This window comes from Procambarus clarkii, chromosome 1 (genome assembly GCF_040958095.1).
Source record: "Procambarus clarkii isolate CNS0578487 chromosome 1, FALCON_Pclarkii_2.0, whole genome shotgun sequence".
NCBI classification, from domain to species: Eukaryota; Metazoa; Arthropoda; class Malacostraca; order Decapoda; family Cambaridae; genus Procambarus; species Procambarus clarkii.
The window spans coordinates 24,523,611-24,543,799 of NC_091150.1; the positions used below are offsets into that span (position 1 = coordinate 24,523,611).

Consider the following 20,189-nt stretch of genomic DNA (forward strand, 5'->3'; position numbering starts at 1 on the left):
GTGCGTGCGTAGCTCTCATCCTGTAACTACACTTAGGTAATTACTGAATTGGCGATAATAGCTTTGGGGAGCCTCCGGGTCTCGCCCAGAAAATGGCATTTCATTACATTCAACGCTGGTTTTTGGCTTTAAGGTGCTGCCATATTCTAGGAAAATAGAAGTATCTAGTATGCCTAATGTTTGTAATTGTGTTGCTAATTATTACATGGAAATTTAGTTTATTAATTTTTTTCCATACAGGTATGCAACATTAGTTGATCCTTTGATGCCTCAGGTCACTGCCTGTCTTCGTGATCCAGACATTAATGTTCGCCGCACCACGTTGACTCTCCTCATCAACCTGTTACAAGAAGATTACCTCAAGCTAAGAGGATCATTCTTTTATAGAATTTTACAGGTAGTTAATTTTTTTTTTTTTTTTTTTTTTTTTTAGATATATACAAGAGTTGTTACATTCTTGTACAGCCACTAGTACGCGTAGCGTTTCGGGCACGTCCTTAATCCTATGGTCCCTGGAATACGATCCCCTGCCGCGAAGAATCGTTTTTTCATCCAAGTACACATTTTACTGTTGCGTTAAACAGAGGCTACAGTTAAGGATTTGCGCCCAGTAAATCCTCCCCGGCCAGGGTACGAACCCATGACATAGCGCTCGCGGAACGCCAGGCGAGTGTCTTACCACTACACCACGGAGACTGCTTAATATATTAGTAGGTGGTTTGGTTTTATTACCATAACACCTGTATACTCAATAGAGGAAAGCCTGTCTCCTGTTAATTCTTCTTCTCTTTCTTTGGTTACATGCAGTGTAGATCCATTTAAAGTTTACTGCAGATGTACCATTTTCCCCTCATATTTCCCTCTAAATATGAACCATGTATCTTGCTTGTTTCCCAGGTTGGGGACCCACTTGCTACATGTGTGTTCATGTGTCTGCAGTGTCCACTGATAGGCTTGTGTACGGTACAACTTCCCTGGGTGAAGACATGTATGCTGGTGTTCCCTTTCCGATAAACTGTCCTCCTTTGCCAGGGTTCCCCGTTTGTGCTCTGATCTCATCTTCCCTGTGGGGTATTTGGGGCTGTATACTGGCGTCTTCTGAGTGCGTTGAGCTGCTAGCAGGGACCTCGGTTGGCCTGGGCCATCATCTGGTCGCAGTTGGGTACATCAAGGTTAGGGTTGTTCACCTACTACAATAATCATATGCCTTGTTTACATCAGGATTTACTTCTAGCTTTCAAGCAACAGCTTATTTTTTGGGGAAGCCCCCCAGTGGCTTCCTGAAGTTATTTGTTGAGATTGATCCATGCTAAAGGGGTCACATCAGTCGGAAGTTCTGTTTGGCCTACCGTGGACCAGAGCCAGAACCCGGCCCTCCTCACAGAGTGCAGGGAACCAGTGACAATTCACCATCCCTCTGGCAAGCATACAGAAAATCAGCAAATCTTGACAGACAACTGGATACAGAAAATAAAGCCTCAAAACTGCCAAACGAACAAGACAAATGACTCACACAGAACAAGACATTCACTCAAAATAGCTCGAAACTTGTTATTGTCAATTACCTCCACCAGGTGGCCCAGCTCCTACCTGCAGTCTGCTCCCCCATTTCAGTTCTGTTGCTGATGTTATGGTGAAAGGTTCTACTAGTAGTGTTCTAGTCCACGAGTTGTTGGCAAGCCCTCCGCTTCAAGCTAAGTGCTAGCCATCCTGGGACTTAAGGAGAGCCTCACCTTGGGCTGTTCAGGAGTCTTTGCCACATTTGTTTGGGTTCTTGGCTAGGGGCATTCTGTTTTGGTTGTGCTGGGGTGTACCGGGGTTCATGCACTTTCTTATACATCACGCTGCAGTCACCAGATCAAAAGGAGGAAAAGGTAGCACATGGTCAAAGGAGGAGCTGGATAATAAATGAGAGGGTCTTATAACAATTGAGAGAGATTATAGCGAGAGCTGATAAGATAGATCATGACTGTCGGTAGTCGGCGACTTCAACTTGAAATCCATAGACTGGGAGGCATATGAAGCTAGAACAGAGGATTTTTGGACTTTTAGATTCGTAAACCTCATCCTGGAAACATTCATGTTTCAACATGTTAAAGAAGCTACGAGGATGAGGGCAGGGGATGTTCCCTCTATGCTGGATTTGACATTTACTAGGAAAGAGGTAGAGATATTTGACATTCAGTACCTCTATCCCATGGGTAAAAGTGACCATGTCTTTTAGGGAATAGAGTATGCAATGCGTTATAATCTGGAAGAAAAAGAGGTTGAAGCAGTTGAAAAGCCTGATTTCAAGAGAGGTCATTATAGGGAACTCAGATATTTCTTTAAGGAATTTGACTGGAAAGACTTGCTGTTAGAACATGAAGTAAATGAGATGTTTGTCAAATTTTGTGAAATATATGATAAAGGCTTGTGCTCTCTAGAGTGGAGTACTGCTGCACAATGACAGCCCCTTTCAAAGCTGGAGAAATTGCTAACCTGGAGAGCGTGCAGAGATCCTTTACTGCTAGAATCCACAGTAAAACATATAAATTACTGGGACCGACTAAAGAGCCTAAATCTGTTCTCCCTTGAGCGCAGGCGGGGGAGATACATAATAATTTACACATGGAAAATAATTGAGGGGCTGGTCCCAAACCTGCACACAGAAATAACATCACATCGACAGAGTTCCACATAAGAGGTTGTTCTGGAAACTGGAAAATATTGGAGGGGTGACAGGTAAGCTTCTATCATGGATGAAAAATTTTCTGACTGATAGAAAAATGAGGGCAGTAATCAGAGGCAATGTATCAGAATGGAGAAATGTCACAAGTGGAGTACCACAGGGTTCAGTTCTTGCACCAGTGATGTTTATTGTGTACATAAATGATCTACCAGTTGGTATACAGAATTATATGAACATGTTTGCTGATGATGCTAAGATAATAGGAAGGATAAGAAATTTAGATGACTGTCATGCCCTTCAAGATGACCTGGACAAAATAAGTATATGGAGCACCACTTGGCAAATGGAATTTAATGTTAATAAATGTCATGTTATGGAATGTGGAATAGGAGAACATAGACCCCACACAACCTATATATTATGTGAGAAATCTTTAAAGAATTCTGATAAAGAAAGAGATCTAGGAGTGGTTCTAGATAGAAAACTATCACCTGAGGACCACATAAAGAATATTGTGCAAGGAGCCTATGCTATGCTTTCTAACTTCAGAATTGCATTTAAATACATGGATGGCGATATACTAAAGAAATTGTTCATGACTTTTGTTAGGCCAAAGCTAGAATATGCAGCTGTTGTGTGGTGCCCATATCTTAAGAAGCACATCAACAAACTGGAAAAGGTGCAAAGACATGCTACTAAGTGGCTCCCAGAACTGAAGGGCAAGAGCTACAAGGAGAGGTTAGAAGCATTAAATATGCCAAAACTAGAAGACAGAAGAAAAAGAGGTGATATGATCACTACATACAAAATAGTTACAGGAATTGATAAAATCGACAGGGAAGACTTCCTGAGACCTGGAATTTCAAGAACAAGAGGTCATAGATTTAAACTAGCTAAACACAGATGCCGAAGAAATATAAGAAAATTCACCTTCGCAAATAGAGTGGTAGACGGTTGGAACAAGTTAAGTGAGAAGGTGGTGGTGGCCAAGACCGTCAGTAGTTTCAAAGCGTTATATGACAAAGAGTGCTGGGAAGACGGGACACCACGAGCGTAGCTCTCATCCTGTAACTACACTTAGGTAATTACACTTAGGTAATTACATGAGACCAGAAGACATGGCAGGATGTGCAGAATACCCCCTGTTGAAAAACAGAGGTGCAACAGGTACTCTGAGAGAGAACTCTATCAACATCAGAGGCCCGAGACTGTTCAACACGCTTCCGCTACACATAAGGGGCAGAACTGGCCGACCCCTCACAGTGTTCAAGAGAGAACTGGATAAGCACCTCCAAAGGATACCTGATCAACCAGGCTGTGACTCATACATCAGGCTGCGAGCAGCCGCGTCTAACAGCCGCGTCTACACAGTAAAATAACAACGTACTGGAGTGAACGACATGGAAGAAAATGTAGAATAGAACCAATGAAGAGCAGAGGTGCCATAGGCACAATCAGAGAACACTGTATAAACATCAGAGGTCCGCGGTTGTTCAACGTCCTCCCAGCAAGCATAAGAAATATTGCCGGAACAACCGTGGACATTTTCAAGAGGAAACTAGATTTATTCCTCCAAGGAGTGCCGGACCAACCGGGCTGTGGTGGGTATGTGGGCCTGCGGGCCGCTCCAAGCAACAGCCTGGTGGACCAAACTCTCACAAGTCGAGCCTGGCCTCGGGCCGGGCTTGGGGAGTAGAAGAACTCCCAGAACCCCATCAACCAGGTATCAACCAGGTATCAACCAGCCTGGTTGATCAGTCCAGCAACCAGGAGGCCTGGTCGACGACCGGGCTGCGGGGACCCTAAGCCCCGGAAGCACCTCAAGGTAACCTCAAGGTAAGGTAAGGCACAAAAAAATTTATACTAGAGCAGAGATGCAGAACTAGGAAACAGGATTGGTTTGACAGAAATTGCGAGAGGGCCAGAGACCAAAAGACACAAAAATGGAATCAATATAGGTTGAGGCTAAACCCTCAAACATACCAGCGATACAAAGATGCGAGAAACAACTACACGGCAGTGAGGAGAGAGGCCGAAAGATATTTTGATAAAGGGATTGCGGACAAATGTAAAACAGAACCAGGCCTATTCTATAGATTCAAAAACAACAAATTGCAGGTAGAGGATAATATTCAGAGGTTGAAAATGAGGGACAGATACATGGAAAATGAAAATGAAATGTGTGAAACTTTAAACAAAAACTTCCAAAGTGTGTTTATACAAAATTAAATCTTCAGGGAACCAGACACAATAAGAATTCCAGAGAACAACACAGAGCACATAGAGCATTTTTCCTTTGTCTAGAGACAAAGGAAAAAATGTTCAAGGAGCTAAGTAAGAACAAAGCAGTTGGTCCAGATAGAGTTTCATCATGGATTCTGAGAGAATGTGCACCTGAGCTGAGCATGCCACTTCAACTGATTTTTCAGGCATCCCTGTGTACAGGAGTTGTAGCTGATGTGTGAAAAAAGGCTAACATAGTTCCAATCTACAAAAGTGGCAGCAGGGAAGACCCCCGTCAATTATAGACCTCTATCATTGACAAGTATAATAGTCAAAATATTGGAAAAAATAATTAAACTTAAATGGGCACTTCCCAGTAGAACACCTGGAGAAAAATTATATAATATCAGACAGACAGACAGTATGGTTTTCGATCTGGAAGATCCTATGTAACAAATTTACTCAGTTTCTATGATCGAGCCACAGAAATTTTACAGGAAAGAGATGGTTGGGTTGACTGCATCTATCTGGACTTAAAAAAGACTTTTGACAGAGTTCCAATTAAGAGGTTGTTCTGGAAACTGAAACATATTGGAGGGGTGACAGGTAAGCTTCTAACATGGATGGAAAATTTCCTAACTGATAGAAAAATGAGGGCCGTAATCAGAGGCAATGTATCGGATTGGAGGAATGTCACAAGTGGAGTACCACAAGGTTCAGTTCTTGCCCCGGTAATGTTCATTGTCTACAGAAACGATCTACCAGATGGAATACAGAATTATATGAACATGTTTGCTGATGATGCTAAGATAATAGGGAAGATAAGAAGCCTAGATGATTGTCAAACCCTTCAAGAAGACCTGGACAAAATAAGTATATGGAGCACCACTTGGCAAATGGAATTTAATGTGAATAAATACCATGTTATAAAATGTGGAATTGGAGAACATAGAACCCACACAACCTATAAATTATGGGAGAAATCATTAAAGAGTTCTGAAAAAAAAGGGATCTAGGGGTGGTTCTAGATAGAAAACTGTCACCTGAGGACCACAACACTATCGCTCTCTTTGGACATCGCTCGCGTCCACTTTTTTTCTGTCGAGTCCTAGCTTTGGACCGGACTTGCGTCCAGAACAAAAATGTTTGTATAAAATTAATTTTTAATCCGATCGACTTTGGGATAGTTTCAAAATGAGCGCCTTTAGATTGCGTACAATTTGATACCAAAATAAAAGATGTGGCATGAAACATGATGTTAAAACACTTGAAAGATTATAAATACGTTTTTGGTCAAAATATAAAATTTTAAAATATTTCTTAAAATTCTAATTATTGTGATATTATTATGGGACTAGTTTTATAATGCGCACCTTTAGATTCCAAACAATTTGATACCAAAATGAAAGATGTAACACGAAAATTTATGTCAGAACACTGGAAAGATATAAATAATTTTGTGGTGATGAGCGTCCAAAATTAAAATATTTGTTAAAATTTCAGTTATTGTTCTATTATGAGACTAGTTTTAAAATATGCACCTTTACGTTGCACACAATTTGATACCAAAACGAGCGACGTAACACGAAAATTGATGTTATCAAACTGAATGATTATACACATTAGGTAGTGGTGTGCAAATTGGTTCTCGTTAACGGGTGATTTTAGGCTTTGCTGCGGGGAGTCTCGCCAGGCTTATGAACATTATATGCATGTACACCTGCAGGGAATTTAATAATGTTATATGTTTACTATTCTCCATTTTAAACTGGGTAGATTGAAGTCTCCAAGGAAGATGATATCTGGTACTGGGTTTGCTAGGTTATCAAGGATAGTCTCTATTTTGTGGATCTGTTCAGTGAATTCCTCAACTGTTGCATCTGGCGATTTGTATATTAAAATAATAAGTAGATTCATATTTTCTACCGTGACACCAAGTACCTCTACCACCTTATTGGACGAGTTCAGGAGCTCTGTGCATGCCAGCTCCTCTTTAATATACAGACCTACTCCTCCACTTGACCTAATTACTCTGTCACATCTATATAGATTATAATTCGGAATCCAGATTTCACTACCCATGTGGTCTTTTGTGTGGGTTTCTGTAAAAGCACCAAATATTGAGTTCGATTCTATTAGGAGGCCATTTATGAACTTAACTTTATTTCTTGATTTTGGTTTCAAGCTTTGTGTGTTTGGTAATATGAATGATTTCCCACATTGCGTGTCACTTCTGGTGGGCTTTAGTAGTTCTCCCCCCACTCTACCCCGGTCCAGGGTGTGTTGTTTTGGAAGTGATTCGTCCAGTTTTGGTAGTAGTGCGGGTGTTGTGTGGTGTAGTACCTGTGAGCTTGTTGATAATTTATACTGTATTCCAGTCTTGTGAGTATCTCCCTTTCCCTCTGTAATCCTGTAGTGGTTCCATCTGACTGTTCCTCTCTCATATATTTACTACTCTGTTTCTGCCTTCCTCTAAAAAATTTTCAAGTAGAGTCATACTGATCTTCCTGTCTATAACGCTGTGTACCTCTCACATAGCGGCCGGCTCTGTTCCTTGGAGTTTACTGTCCTCTTGCGAGGTTTTATTTTTGTTTTCTGGGAGGAGCCCCTACGGCTCCCCGGAGCTATCCATGGCTGATATGGATACCCTAACTATTTTGCATCAGTCGATGTGGGTGGAGTTCTAGGCCTACCGGGGACCACGAGCCAGAACCTGGCCCCCTCAGAGAGGCACAGGGAGCCATGGCCCATAGAAATGCACATGTAATTTGGAGCATTCTATATCTGCCATCAACCGGGACAGGCACCCAGAAAGATAAGCGCCACAAAACAAACCCCTATTCTGGTTAACAACAAAAATCGACAAACGAGTGGACAGAACTCCCCCAGGAAAAGGAACTAACAAGTATGACGTCACACGAGCCGCGCCGCATGTCTGCGCAGCTCCCCCCCTCCCCGGGAGGGGGAAGGGGGAGCCCCAGACCCCCGCGCCGGCGATCCCCGCCCCAGTTCCTCGGCTGATGGGATAATGCACGGTCGTGTGGCTCCAGCTCCGGTCTTGTCTCAGTGCTGTGACTTGTTTGCAGTGCTGCTCTTACGGTGGTCGTGTGAGCTAGGAGTAGTATTCTCAGATACTTGGGCTGCATGTGCTTAGGGTCACCTTCCCTGAGTGCCCTGTAAGTACCGCCTTTGGGGCTTGGGGTTGCCTTCCACAAGTCACCTTGGGTCTACCTCTGTTGGCTTTTCGCTGCTTGGCGTTTGGCCGCCCCGAGTGTTTGGGGGTTTTACTCCCTTGTTTACCTTGGGGTAAGTGGTAGTTATAGCACTGATGGGGCGCAGGGTACTGCGTAGCTAGTTTTCACCTATGACAGCGGCCGGCTCTGTTCCCTCTGGGTACGTTGTCCACTTGTGTGGTTTTTCTTTTATATTTGTTTTTGCCTGGTAGGGGGGTCTGCCATGTGTCCCCCCCCCCCCCTTACATTAGGTTCGTTTGTGTGGTGGCACCCCCTGCTTCGCCCTCACGGGTGGACATGTCCCGTGGGTTCAGCTTTAGCAGTTTGCTTGGTAGTTTGGGGCGCCGGTTAGCAGTGCCCTGCCTGGGATAACCCTTAGCAGACCCAGTCAAGGGACCCTGGTAAACCCCCCGGGGGCTCTCGGGTCCGATAGTGGAGACCCTTGCGTTCCCTCTCGCTTTGTGCGAGTTGAGGGTTGCTCTGTCCCTTTGTCTCGGTGACTCTCCTTGTTTTTGCCTCCGTCATGCTGCCTGTTGGGTCGGTGACACATTCGACCCCGAGTCCTGCGAGCTTTGTTGCTTGTTCGTGACTCCATTCACCCAGTCTGCTGATGAATTCCCGTGGGTGCAGGCAGCTCGCGCGTTGCAGGGTAGGATGTTGCAATGCGCTCAGATTTGTCGCTTCCCTGGACGCCCCGATGCTGCCCTGCTTGTGTAGGGACCCAGACTTGGGGGTTTTGGTCGCTTCGGCCTTGATGCTTCCACGCCCCCCTTGTTTTTCCCCCCACCTGCTTCCGGCCCCTACGCATCTGCAGGCTTTGGGGTCGGGGCGAGGTTAGAGGTTCTGAGACTTGGGCAGTTTCGGGGGTTGCCCCGTCCGGGGTAGCTGCGGAGGCATTCGAGTCTGTTCCTCCGGCCGATGCTCCGGGGTGTGACAAGTGGGCCCCTTCTATTCCTGCTCTCTCGGCTGCCCCGGCTTTTTCTTGTGGGACCGGGGCTTTGGAGGTCGACTCGGCCCAGGGGCCTGGTGTAGAGGCTCCTGGGGTTGAGGAGGAGCGGCCTTGGGGCCTTGGGCTCCATTGCGCCCCGCCTGGATTTCCGTCCTTCTGAGCGGGGCTTACTGTTGCGAGGAGTGGGGTTTTCTTTCCCCCCTCTGCTTACGATTTGGGCTTGGGTTCTGCTCCTCCCCGGATTCAGTTCCGTGTCCCTGTGGTTTCTTCGGTTCTGTCTTCCGGAGGTTTTCGGTTAATGGCATCTTTTCGCCTGCGGTGCGGTTGGCCTTTGCGGCTTACCTCCTGTGTGTCCTGGAGTTTGCCTCCATACTGGTTCCTTCTGTTCTGGACAGGTTGGGCTCCTTGTAGCCGTTTGGGCTCCTTGTAGCCGTTTGGGCTCCTTTGTAGCCGTTTGTGCTCCTTTGTAGCCGTTTGTGCTCCTTGTAGCCGTTTGGGCTCCTTGTAGCTGTTTCTGCTCCTTGTAGCCGTTTGGGCTCCTTGTAGCCGTTTGTGCTCCTTGTAGCCGTTTGGGCTCCTTGTAGCCGTTTGTGCTCCTTGTAGCCGTTTGTGCTCCTTGTAGCCGTTTGGGCTCCTTGTAGCCGTTTGTGCTCCTTGTAGCCGTTTGTGCTCCTTGTAGCCGTTTGTGCTTCTTGTAGCTGTTTGGGCTCCTTGTAGCCGTTTGGGCTCCTTGTCGCCGTTTGGGCTCCTTTGTAGCCGTTTGGGCTCCTTGTAGCCGTTTGTGCTCCTTGTCGCCGTTTGGGCTTCTTGTAGCCGTTTGGGCTCCCTTGTAGCCGTTTGTGCTCCTTGTCGCCGTTTGGGCTCCTTGTTGCCATTTTGGGCTCCTTGTAGCAGTTTGGGCTACTGTCGCCAGTTGGGCTGCTTGTCGCCGGTTGGGCTACTTCTCGCCTTGTTGGGCTCCTTGTAGCCGGTTGGGCTACTGTCGCCAGTTGGGCTACTTCTCGCCTTGCTGGGCTACTTCTCGCATTGTTGGGCTACTTCTCGCCTTGTTGGGCTACTTCTCGCCTTGTTGGGCTACTTCTCGCCTTGTTGGGCTACTTCTCGCCTTGCTGGGCTACTTCTCGCCTTGTTGGGCTACTTCTCGCCTTGTTGGGCTACTTCTCGCCTTGTTGGGCTACTTCTCGCCTTGTTGGGCTACTTTTCTTTCCTACTGCAGGGCTATTAGCCCATACTGGGCAGCTCTTGTTCTCTCCACCTGATTCCTTTCTCGGTTCACGGGTGTCTGCGGGTGGCCTCTTGGCCCTTCCGAGGCGGCTCCTGCCTGTGCTCCTCCTGCCCTTCTCCTATGCTTGTCTAACCTTGCTTGAGTTCGGGGCCCCGCCTCCACCTTGTTCTGCAGTGCAACGTTGGGGGTGTCTGTTTGGTGGTACGTTTTCCTGTGTCGAGGGTGTTTTGTGCTCGCCTCCTTGTGCTTGCAGGATTGGGTTCTGGCTATTTGGTTCTGCCTCTCCCCTGTCGTTTACCGGTCGAGTGGATTCTGTGCTTCATGGGCGCTCTCGTCTCTGCTCTTGGGGCTGTGTATGGGGTCAGCCCAAGTTGGGCTGCCTAATGTGTTCCTTCGATTGCCTGTTTCATTGCACACGTTTCTTCTACCGTCCCTGTGGCTCAGTTAGGCGCTCGGTTTCCGCCTGTGTCCCCTTGTGTGCCACTCGTGTACGATTTATCTATCTTCTCTGTCGCTTCCTCAGGGTTTGGCTGAGGCTTCTGAGTTTTTGGCCTTCTTGTTCTTTTGTGCATATCTCTTCTCTTCGCGCTGTCTCGGCGCTACTCGTTTTCCTGGGGGTGATTTTGCTCCTCTTAATGAGTCTTTTCCAGCCACAAGTGTCTGCTGCACTTGTGGCTGTGGACTTGCACGCTTGTGGCATTTTGGTTTTGGTCCTGCGTTTTCTTTTCACTCCTGGGGCTGTCATAGGATTGGCTTGCGGATGATGTAGAAGCGCTTGGGGCCATTCTTGGGTCTGGCACCTTGGTTTTTGCTGCTAGCTTTCGGTATCGATGTTCCTTCTGTGCCGTTTCGCAGGCTGTCTTGTGCGTTGTTTCACCTCCAGCCTGCTTATGCACTGCCTGTGCCATCCTGGTTTTTGGACAGGCTGCTCTCCTGTTTTCTTCTCCTTGGTGGTTGTGGCTCCTTGGGGTCAGGTTTGCTTTGCCTCGGCTCTCTTTTTATGTTGGCATTGGCCTCTGGGGGTCGTGTGGCAGAGCTTCATGCTCTTCTCAGGCGCAGTGGTTTTTGGCTCCTATGGTCGTGGTCATAGGTTTCTTCGTCTGCGGCCGTTTTCCTTTTTTCTGGCGAATGATGTGCCTGCTGCTTTCCGGAGGGGTTCTTGGGTTGTTGTCTCGACTTCGTGTTGGGGAGTGGTTAACCGACCGCCTCCCGGGTATGTCCCCTTATTTTCTTAGGTAGTCTTTGGTGAAGTAGCTCCGGGGAGCCGTAGGGGCTCCCCCCAGAAAACCAGCATTGAATGCAATGAAACGCCATTTTCTGGGTGAGTCCCGGAGGCTCCCCGGCACCCTCCTGCCCTCCGGTCGGCTGTTTTTTCGCGGTTTTGATATCCAGCCTCAGAACTGGGGCGGGGATCGCCGGCGCGGGGGTCTGGGGCTCCCCCTTCCCCCTCCCAGGGAGGGGGAGCTGCGCAGACATGCGGCGCAGCTCGTGTGTCGTCATGCTTGTTAGTTCCTTTTCCTGGGGGAGTTCTGTCCACTCGTTTGTTGATTTTTGTTGTTAACCAGAATAGGGGTTTGTTTTGTGGCGCTTAACTTTCTGGGTGCCTGTCCCGGTCGATGGCAGATATAGAATTTTCTTATTATTATAGGTTTTCTTTATAGGTTAGGTTTTAGGTTTTTCTAAACCTAAAGGTTTTTATAGGTTTTTAGGTTTTTAATTATAGGTTTTCTAAGAGACGTTCCAGATCAGCCGGGCTGAGGTGGGTACGTGGCCCTGCGGGCCGCTCCAAGCAACAGCCTGGTGGACCAAACTCTCACAAGTCGAGCCTGGCCTCGGGCCGGGCTTGGGGAGTAGAAGAACGCCCAGAACCCCATCAACCAGGTATCAACTAGAACGCTCCAAATCACCTGTGCATTTCTATGGGCCATTGCTCCCCGTGCCTCTCTGAGGGGGCCAGGTTCTGGCTCGTGGTCCCCGGTAGGCCTAGAGCTCCACCCACATCGACTGATGCAAAATAGTTAGGGTATCCATATCAGCCATGGATAGCTCCGGGAGCCTCCGGGACTCACCCAGAAAATGGGTTTCATTACATTCAACGCTGGTTTTTTGTTTTTGCCTTGTGGGGGCCCCTATTATTCCACTGGTGTTTGCCCTTCCACAGTTCTCCCTGGTGGTGCCCCCTGCTAGGTCCCCGTGAGTGTACGCGTCCCTGGGGTCCAGCTATAGAGGTTTGCTTGGTAGTTTTGGGCGCCGGTTAGCTGCACCCTGCCTGGGACTACCTGAGCGCAAGTCCTCTTAAAGTAAATGCTCAGGACCCAGGGAATCCCCTAAGGGGCGCGTGGGTCCGATGGATGTGACCCCCGGAGTCCCCGCTCGCTGTGTGCGAGTTTGAGGGTTGCTCGGTCCCCTTGTCTCGGGGTGACCCTCATTGTTTTTGCCTCCGTCACGCTGCCTGTTGGGTCGATGATACTTTCGACCCTGAGTCCTGTGAGTGTTGCTGCTTGCTTGTGACTCAATTTAGCCAATCCTCTGATGATTCTATTTGGGTACAGGCGGCGCGTGTGTTGCAAGCTAGGTTTCGTCTGTTGCAACGCGCTCGGTTGCTCTCCCGGATGCCCCCGGGGCTGCCCCACTTTGCTTTTCAAGACCCGGACTTGGGAGTGGGGGTCGCTTCGATCCTGGTTCAGTCCGCAGCTCCTCGTCCTTCCCCTCCTGTTGTTCGTTCTAGCTCCCCCCCCCCTCCTGCTTCTGGCCCCGAAACGTCTGAGGGTTTCAGAATCAGAGCAGGGGTTACTTGATTTTGAGACTTGGGCAGCTTCTGGGGAAGCGGGGGAGGCTTTCCGAGTCTTGTTTCCCGGCCGAAGCTTCTGGGTCAGACCAGTGGGCCCCCTTTCTTCCGGCTTCTGCGGCTGCACCGTCCTTGTCTTGTGGGGTCGGTGCTTGGGGAGAGGACTCGACCCCGGGTCCTGCTGTAAAAGGACCTCAGGGCTGGGGAGGGGCTGACTTGGGGGCCTTGGGCCCCACTGGACCCCACCTGGGTTTTTCTTCTCTCTGAGTGGGGCTTGATGTTACAAGGAGTGGGGTTTTCTTTCCCTCCCTCTGCATACGAGTTGTATTTGGTGTCGGCCCCTCCCCGGGATCGGTTCCGTCTTTCCGGAGGTTTTCGGCTTATCGCATCCAACCTGGTGTGGTGCGGGCGGCCCTTGCAGCTTACCTCCTGCATGACCCTGATTATGCCTCGGAAATGGATCCCTCAGAATTCAGGTTTGGGACTTCGTTCCCTTTCTGGCTCCTTTACGGGGTTCCGGAGTCTTTCTGGCTAGCGGACTGCCCCTTGTTTGTTCTGGATACCTGGCATTCCTTCTGTCGTTCCCGTACGCTGGAGTGGCGGGAAGTTTCCGTGGTGATTCAGGTTTTCCTGGAGGCGATCTTGAGTACCTGAATGAGTGTTTGTTTGCCCCTGCCCTTTCCCGTGATGTTGGCGTTGTTCAGCTCCATGTGCAGGTTCCCTCCCTTTCGGCGGCGCTTGTTGCAGAGGACTTGCGTGCCCAGGGCCTTTTGGCTTCAGCTTTGCAATTCTTTTCCCTCCTGGAGCTGTCCTCGGATTGGCTCATGGAGGATGTGAGGGTGCTTGGGTCCGTCCTGGGGTCCGGTGCCTTGTCCTCGGCAGCGCATTCGTCGGCTGCCTTGTTGAAGCTTTTCGCACCGATTTTGCAGGATGCGGTTTCCCTGTTCTATGCTTCCCGGCTCGGGTGTCGGCAGGTGGTGCTGTGTTCCTCTGTGGAATCTGCTTGGGCTCTGGCTCTTAGGCTGTCATCGTCTTTTTATCCTCTTCTGTTTGAGGCGTCGGCCATGGCGCAGTTTATCCACGCTGCATCGTCTGCTTGTCATCCGATGTCGGACTTGTTGGTTTTCCATAGGTCCCGTGGGGGGTCTTCTCGGAAAGGTTGTGCCAGGGCTCGGGATTCCTTTCGTCGTGGTAGGCCACTGGTGTCAGGTTCGGGTTCGGCTCCTTCTTTGGACCTGCCCTCGTCTGGTCGGTGCTGTGTTTGCTCTGCGCGGGGTTCTAGGTCTCATAACGGGGTGATGACGGGGGGAGGCTTGCGCTGTTCGCCAATGCCTGGTCCCATGATTCGTGGGCATTTTGGGTCGTGTCTGTCAGATTGTGGGGCCATTTGGGTGTACCCCCCAATGGTCGGGGCTGGCAGGGCAGGTTTCTTCCCTTGCGCTCTGTTAGGTTGTCGTGGAGTGGGTTCGCTTGGGCGTCGTCGAAACGACGTCATCTCTCAGATGGGTTTCCTGTCTGTTTCCAGTACCAAAACAGGACTGTGCGGACCTGAGGTTCGTTTTGGACTTGTCCCGTCTGAACCCCTGGGTTCATTGCCCCTCCTTTCGGATGACTACGCTGTCCCAAGTTCGGCTCCTCTTGGATCCGGACACTTGGATGGTGTCTCTGGACCTCTGGGACACTTATTGGCATGTCCCGATTCATCCGAGGTTCTGGGACTGGCTCGGTTTTGTTGTGGGGCGTCAATGTTACCGCTTTCGTTGTCTCCCGTTCGGGTTGAACCTGGCACCTCGCGGGTCGCCCACGGATCAACGATTCGGCTCTATTCGGACTGCTCTCCAGTGGTTCATTGCCTGAACTGCGGGGGTTTGATGTGGTCCTTAGCTGTTTGGGGTTGGTCACTTTGAGTGACTCGTCTGCTGAGTTCTCGGGGTTTGGCTCTCCTGGCGGTTCACGTGTGGGGAGTGTCCAGCGTCTTGGCAGACAGCCTGTCTCACTTCGTTCCCCTCTCCATGGAGTGGACGGTCGACAAGGCTTCCTTCCGTTGACTTTGCCAGACGTTCGGGCTTCCCGAGGTGGACCTCTTCATGTCGGCGTGGTCGAGGTGCTTTCCCGTGTATGCGGCGCCCTTTCCTGATTGCGAGGCCACCGGGGTCAATACATTTCGGCTAGACTGGTCGAGGTGGGGGGTTCACGTACCTCTTTCCCCCGGTTCAGCTGTTGCTCCAGGTCCTGACTTGCTTGGAGACTTACCAGGAAAGAGTTGTCCTTCTGGCCCCTTGTGGCCGGCCCAGTCTTGGTTTCAGGCGGTGCTTGCTCGGTGTCCGAACCCGAAAGTTTTCCCGCGGCTCCGCCTCTTTCAGCAGATCGGTCCGGTACGTCACGTGGCTGGTTCGATCTTCTCCTCGAGTCTTCCCGTATGGTTTTTTTTTACTCGAGTCTATCATCATCTCTATGGAGGTCAGGTGGCTTCTTTGTTGGTGTCGCACCTGCGGGCTTCTTCTTGGCGACAGTATGAAGTTTCCTGGTGGTCCTTCTGTTTCTTTTTGCGTCTTCGTCGTTTTGGTTCGCTGCCGGGTAGGATGGTTTTGTCCTTTCTCTCTTGGTTGTTTCAGGACCGTCATCTTATGCCTAACACAGTCGCCTCATATCGTGCGGCGCTGGCGGAGCCGCTTCAGCTTGCCTTCGGTATCGATGTTACGTCTGCGCCGTTTTAGAAGCTGCCTTGTGCTTTGTTTCACCTCCGACCTGCTCATGCGCCGCTTGAGCCGTCCTGGTATTTGGACAGGGTAATCGCTTACCTCTCTTCTTGTTTCGCCGTGGCCCCTTTGATCCAGGATTGTTTCTCCAAGGCTCTTTTCCTGTTGGCATTGGCCTCTGGGGATCAGGTCGGGGAGCTTCATGCTCTCCTCCGGCGCAGGGGTTTCTGCTCTTTCGGTCTTGACGATTGTTTTGTTCGCCTGCAGCCGTTTCCTTCTTTTCTGGCGAAGAATGAAACTGCTGCGTTTCTGAGGGGTCCATGGGTGTGACGTCATACTAGTTAGCTTGTTTTCTGTTTGGGAGTTCTATCCACTAGTTTGGATTTTGGTAGCAATTATAAACCAGAATAGGGGTTTGTTTTGGGGCGCTTACATTTCTGGGTGTCTGATCCAGTTGATGGCAGACATAGAATGCTTCCAACCACACGGGGGTTTCTATAGGCCATTGTTCCCCATGCCTCTCTGAGGGGGCCAGGTTCTGGCAGTGGTCCCCGGTAGGCCTAAGAACTCAATACACATGACTGATGCCAAAGTCTGACATTAGCATATCAGCCTGGGATAGCTCCGGGGAGCCTCTGGCACTCACCCAGAATATGGCGTTTCATTACATTCAACGCTGGTTTTTTGGTTGTCTTCCAGCCCTGGTGGTGTCGGGAGGCTTCTCCTCCTTTAGGGTGTTCGGGGCTGGCGGGAAGGGCCTCTTTCCCCTGCTCTTTGTCATGTCATCTTGGTGTGGGTGCATTTGGATGTGGTTGATCTGCCCCATCCTTCTGGGGTTCCCACTTGTTCTGATGCAGACACAGGACTTTGCGGATCTGCGGTTCTTCTGGACTTGTTCAGTCTGCGCCCTGGATTCTTTGCTTTCTTCGGAAGACTGTTATTTCCGTTCCGGCTTCTGTTGGGGCCAGGTGCCTGGTTGGTGTCCCTGGATCTCTGGGTCACTTCTTGGCACGTTCCTCTCCAGGGTTTCGGGACTGGCACAGTTGGTTGTGGGGCTTCAGGCTTGCCGCTTTGTTGCCTTCCCTAGTTTGTAATGGGCACTTAGTGGATTTCTGCATCCTTACCGGATCTTGGTGACCTGTCTGTGTCTGCTCAGGATTCGGTTTTTGGGCGCACCTTGATGACTGGCTGGTGTGGGGCTCCCAGTTGGTCCACTTGTCTGCTCGCCAGGGGTGTGGTTCTGTCCAGATCACCGGGTTCGGGTTCTTGGTGAACCGGCGGCCGTTCCATATGGTTCCGTCCTGGGTTCGGTTCTGGCTGGGTCTTGTTTAAGACTATTGGACCGCTTCTTTGTTTCTCTCCCCATAGGCTTTGCTGCGGCTGTAGTCGCGCCTTCGGCTGTTTCTGAGGGAGTCCCAGGTCACTCGACGGTTGCTCGAGCGGTTGTGCAGGAGTCTGAACTTTGCCGTGCTGGTCTATCCGCTGGGTCGGGTTTGCTTCGACGTCTATTTTGGTTCCTTCGGGCACTTCTCTTTCGCCTCTCTTACGCTCCTTGAGTTCGTCCTCCGAGGACCTTGTGTTGGTGCTGCATCGCTGGCTTCCTCTTTGGGGTTTTCGGGGTTCCGTGCCTTGGCTCCTCCCCAAGCCTTCGCTTGATGTGTGCACAGACGGGTCGTCTCTCTCTGCTGGGGCTTCGTGACCAGTGCTCACCAGGACGGCCTGGGACGGTGGGGTCCGTTCTTCCCTCGGGCTCACAGCATGGTTCGGGAGTTTGTGGCTGTCTAGTTGCACTTTGGAGGGTTCGGGTCACTCGGGGCTCTACTATCCGGGTCCATTCGGATTGTTCTCCGGTGGTTCACTGCCGGAACCTCGGGGGTTGTCTTTGGTCCTTGCCCATTGGGGTTGGTCCCTTCGAGTGGCTCATCTGCTGGATTTTCGAGGTTTGGCTCTCCGTGCGTTTCGTGCCCGGGGAGTGGGTTATGTCCTGGCGGACGGCCTCGGTTCATTCCTCTGTTCACGGATTGGCCAGTCGTCTCCACTTTCCCTGGCTCTGCCGGACGTACGGATTCCCAGACGTGGACATCTTCGCGTCGGCGTGGTCTCGGTGTCTCCCATTCTATGTGGCGCCCTTCCCTGCCTACAAGGCGGTAGTGGTGGATGCCTTTCGGCAGGACTGGTCGAGGGGGAGTTACCTGTACCTTTTCCTCCAGTTCAGCTGTTGCTTCGGGTTCTGGCTCTGTTGGAGTCCTTCCCAAGAAGTGTAGTCCTCGTGGCCCCTTGGTGGCTGGCCCAGCTTGTTTTCAGACACTGCATGCTTGGTGTCTGAACCTGAGGCATTTCCTGCAGCTCTGCCTCTTTTGGCAGGTCAGACCGGTCTGGTACGTGGCTGGTCCGGCCTTCTCCTCAGCCTCTTTGCATCTGGTCTTCTGACGCGGGTGTATCACAATCTCTATGGTGATCAGGTGACTTTGTTGATAGTGTCCCACCTGTGAGCTTCGTCTCGGCGACAGTATGATGTTTTCCTGGCATTTCTATTCACCATTTTCTTGCTCTTCGTAGGTTGTCTTCTCTTTCACATCAGGTTGTCTTGTCCTTTCTTGGTTTTCTGGACAGTTATTGATGCTTCTTACTGTCGCCTCATATCGTGCGGCACTAGTGGAGTTACTCCAGCGTTACGTTCGGGGTGGACGTAACGTCCACCCCGTTTCATACGCTTTCTTATGCTTTGTTTCACTTCTGCCCTGCTCATGCCCTGCCTGTGTCGTCCTGGTCCTTGGCCAGGGTGCTCACTTATCTTTCCTCTCCTCGGTTTGTGGTAGCCCCTTCAGTTCAAGATTTTTTTCAAATGTCCTGTATTTGTTGGTGTTGGCCTCTGGGGGGTCGGGTCGGGGAGCTTCCGGCTCTCCTCCAGCGCAGGGGTTTCTGCTCTTTTGGTTCTGGTGGTAGGTTTGTACAATTGCAGCCTTCTCCGTCTTTTCTGGTGAAAGCCAAGATGGCTGCTTTCCGGAGGGGGTCCTTGGGTTATTGATGCTTGGTTGGTTCGGGCCGGGGGTGCGTCATGTGTTGTGTCTGGTTGCGGCTCTTCGTCGTTGCCTGAGTGCCGAAGCTGGGGATGTGCTTTGGGTTGATCCCGTTTTCCTCGTTCCCTGTTCCAGGGCTCGGGTCTCCTAGGTCGACTGCAGGGTTAAGTCTAGCCAGCCTGCGATCTATCCTCGTGCCCATGCCGTTTGGACGTTTTCAGCCTTCACTGCCGTGTTTAGTAAAGTGTCTTGGGTTCATTTCGAGCGCAGGGATTTGGAGGTCGCACAGGTTCTTGGCTGCCCGTTATTTTGTGAGCATGTCTGCTCCTGGTTATTCTGGTGTTGCTTTGGGTCGCAGGTTGCAGCCTGTTGTCTCGACTTCTCGTTAGGGAGTTTGTGGCGGCCGCCTCTCGGGTCAGCCTTCTCTTTTCCTTTTCTTTGGGTAAGAAGCTCCAGGGAGCCGTAGGAGCTCCCCTCAGAAAACCGCCGTTGAATGTAATGAAACGCCATTTTATGGGTAAGCCCCGCAGGCTCCCTGGCAACCCTTTCTCCCACTGGTCGGCATTTTTTTCATGTTTTTTTCATGCTTAGCTACCGAACCGGAGTGCTATGCAGCCGGCGCGGTGAGGTCCAAGCCCCCCCCTCCCTTTCTCGGGGAGGGGAGAGCTACATGGATGAGCGGCGCGGCAGTAGTGTGTTACGTTTGCTTATTTGCTTGTTTCCTTGGGATTATAGTGAGTTCTACCTCTCTGTTCGGTTTTTGTTGTTAGTTTCTTACCATGTGGGGTTTGTTTTGTTATGCCTACCTTTCTGGGTGCCTAACCTCGGTCGATGGCAAATAAGGAAAACCCCCCAATCACGGGGGTTTTCCAGGGCCATTACTATCTACAACCTCTCTGAAGGGGCCAGGTTCTGACTCTGGTCCCTGGTTGGTCTTAACTCCAAGGCTAATGTCCCGGTCTAATATAACATACATTAGCCCGATAAGCTCCAGGGAGCCTACGGGGCTCACCAAGAAAATGGTGTTTCATTACATTCAACGCTGGTTTTTATTTTTATTCGTTATACACAGACGTTATATATAAGTATCTACATTTGTGTTCACCATAGCGAACCACTAATCTTGTATGGTGACAATTGACTGTAACAGGTGGCCACACACAGTTCATGCTCCTTCCTTCCTTCCCTCACACCTTCATTGGTTCATGGCGGGACGCACTAACATTCCACCTTCAAATACATGTATACTGTTTGTGGTGTTATTATCCTATATACATACATAATATTTAAGTATCTACATATGTGTTCACCATAAGGAACCACTAAGTTAGTATGCTGCGCCAAACAGCAGCAAGGAGTGACCACCACACACCACCTAGCC

The 20,189-nt window shown here is 50.1% G+C and overlaps 1 protein-coding gene across 1 annotated transcript in view; it reads left to right on the forward strand.

The window, feature by feature from the left end:
- Cap-D3 (Chromosome associated protein D3) overlaps nt 1-20,189 on the forward strand; it is a 276,731-nt gene that overhangs the window by 150,594 nt on the left and 105,948 nt on the right. Inside the window, 1 exon segment of the mRNA XM_069323213.1 lies at nt 241-397. Coding sequence (XP_069179314.1) covers nt 241-397 — 157 coding nt within the window.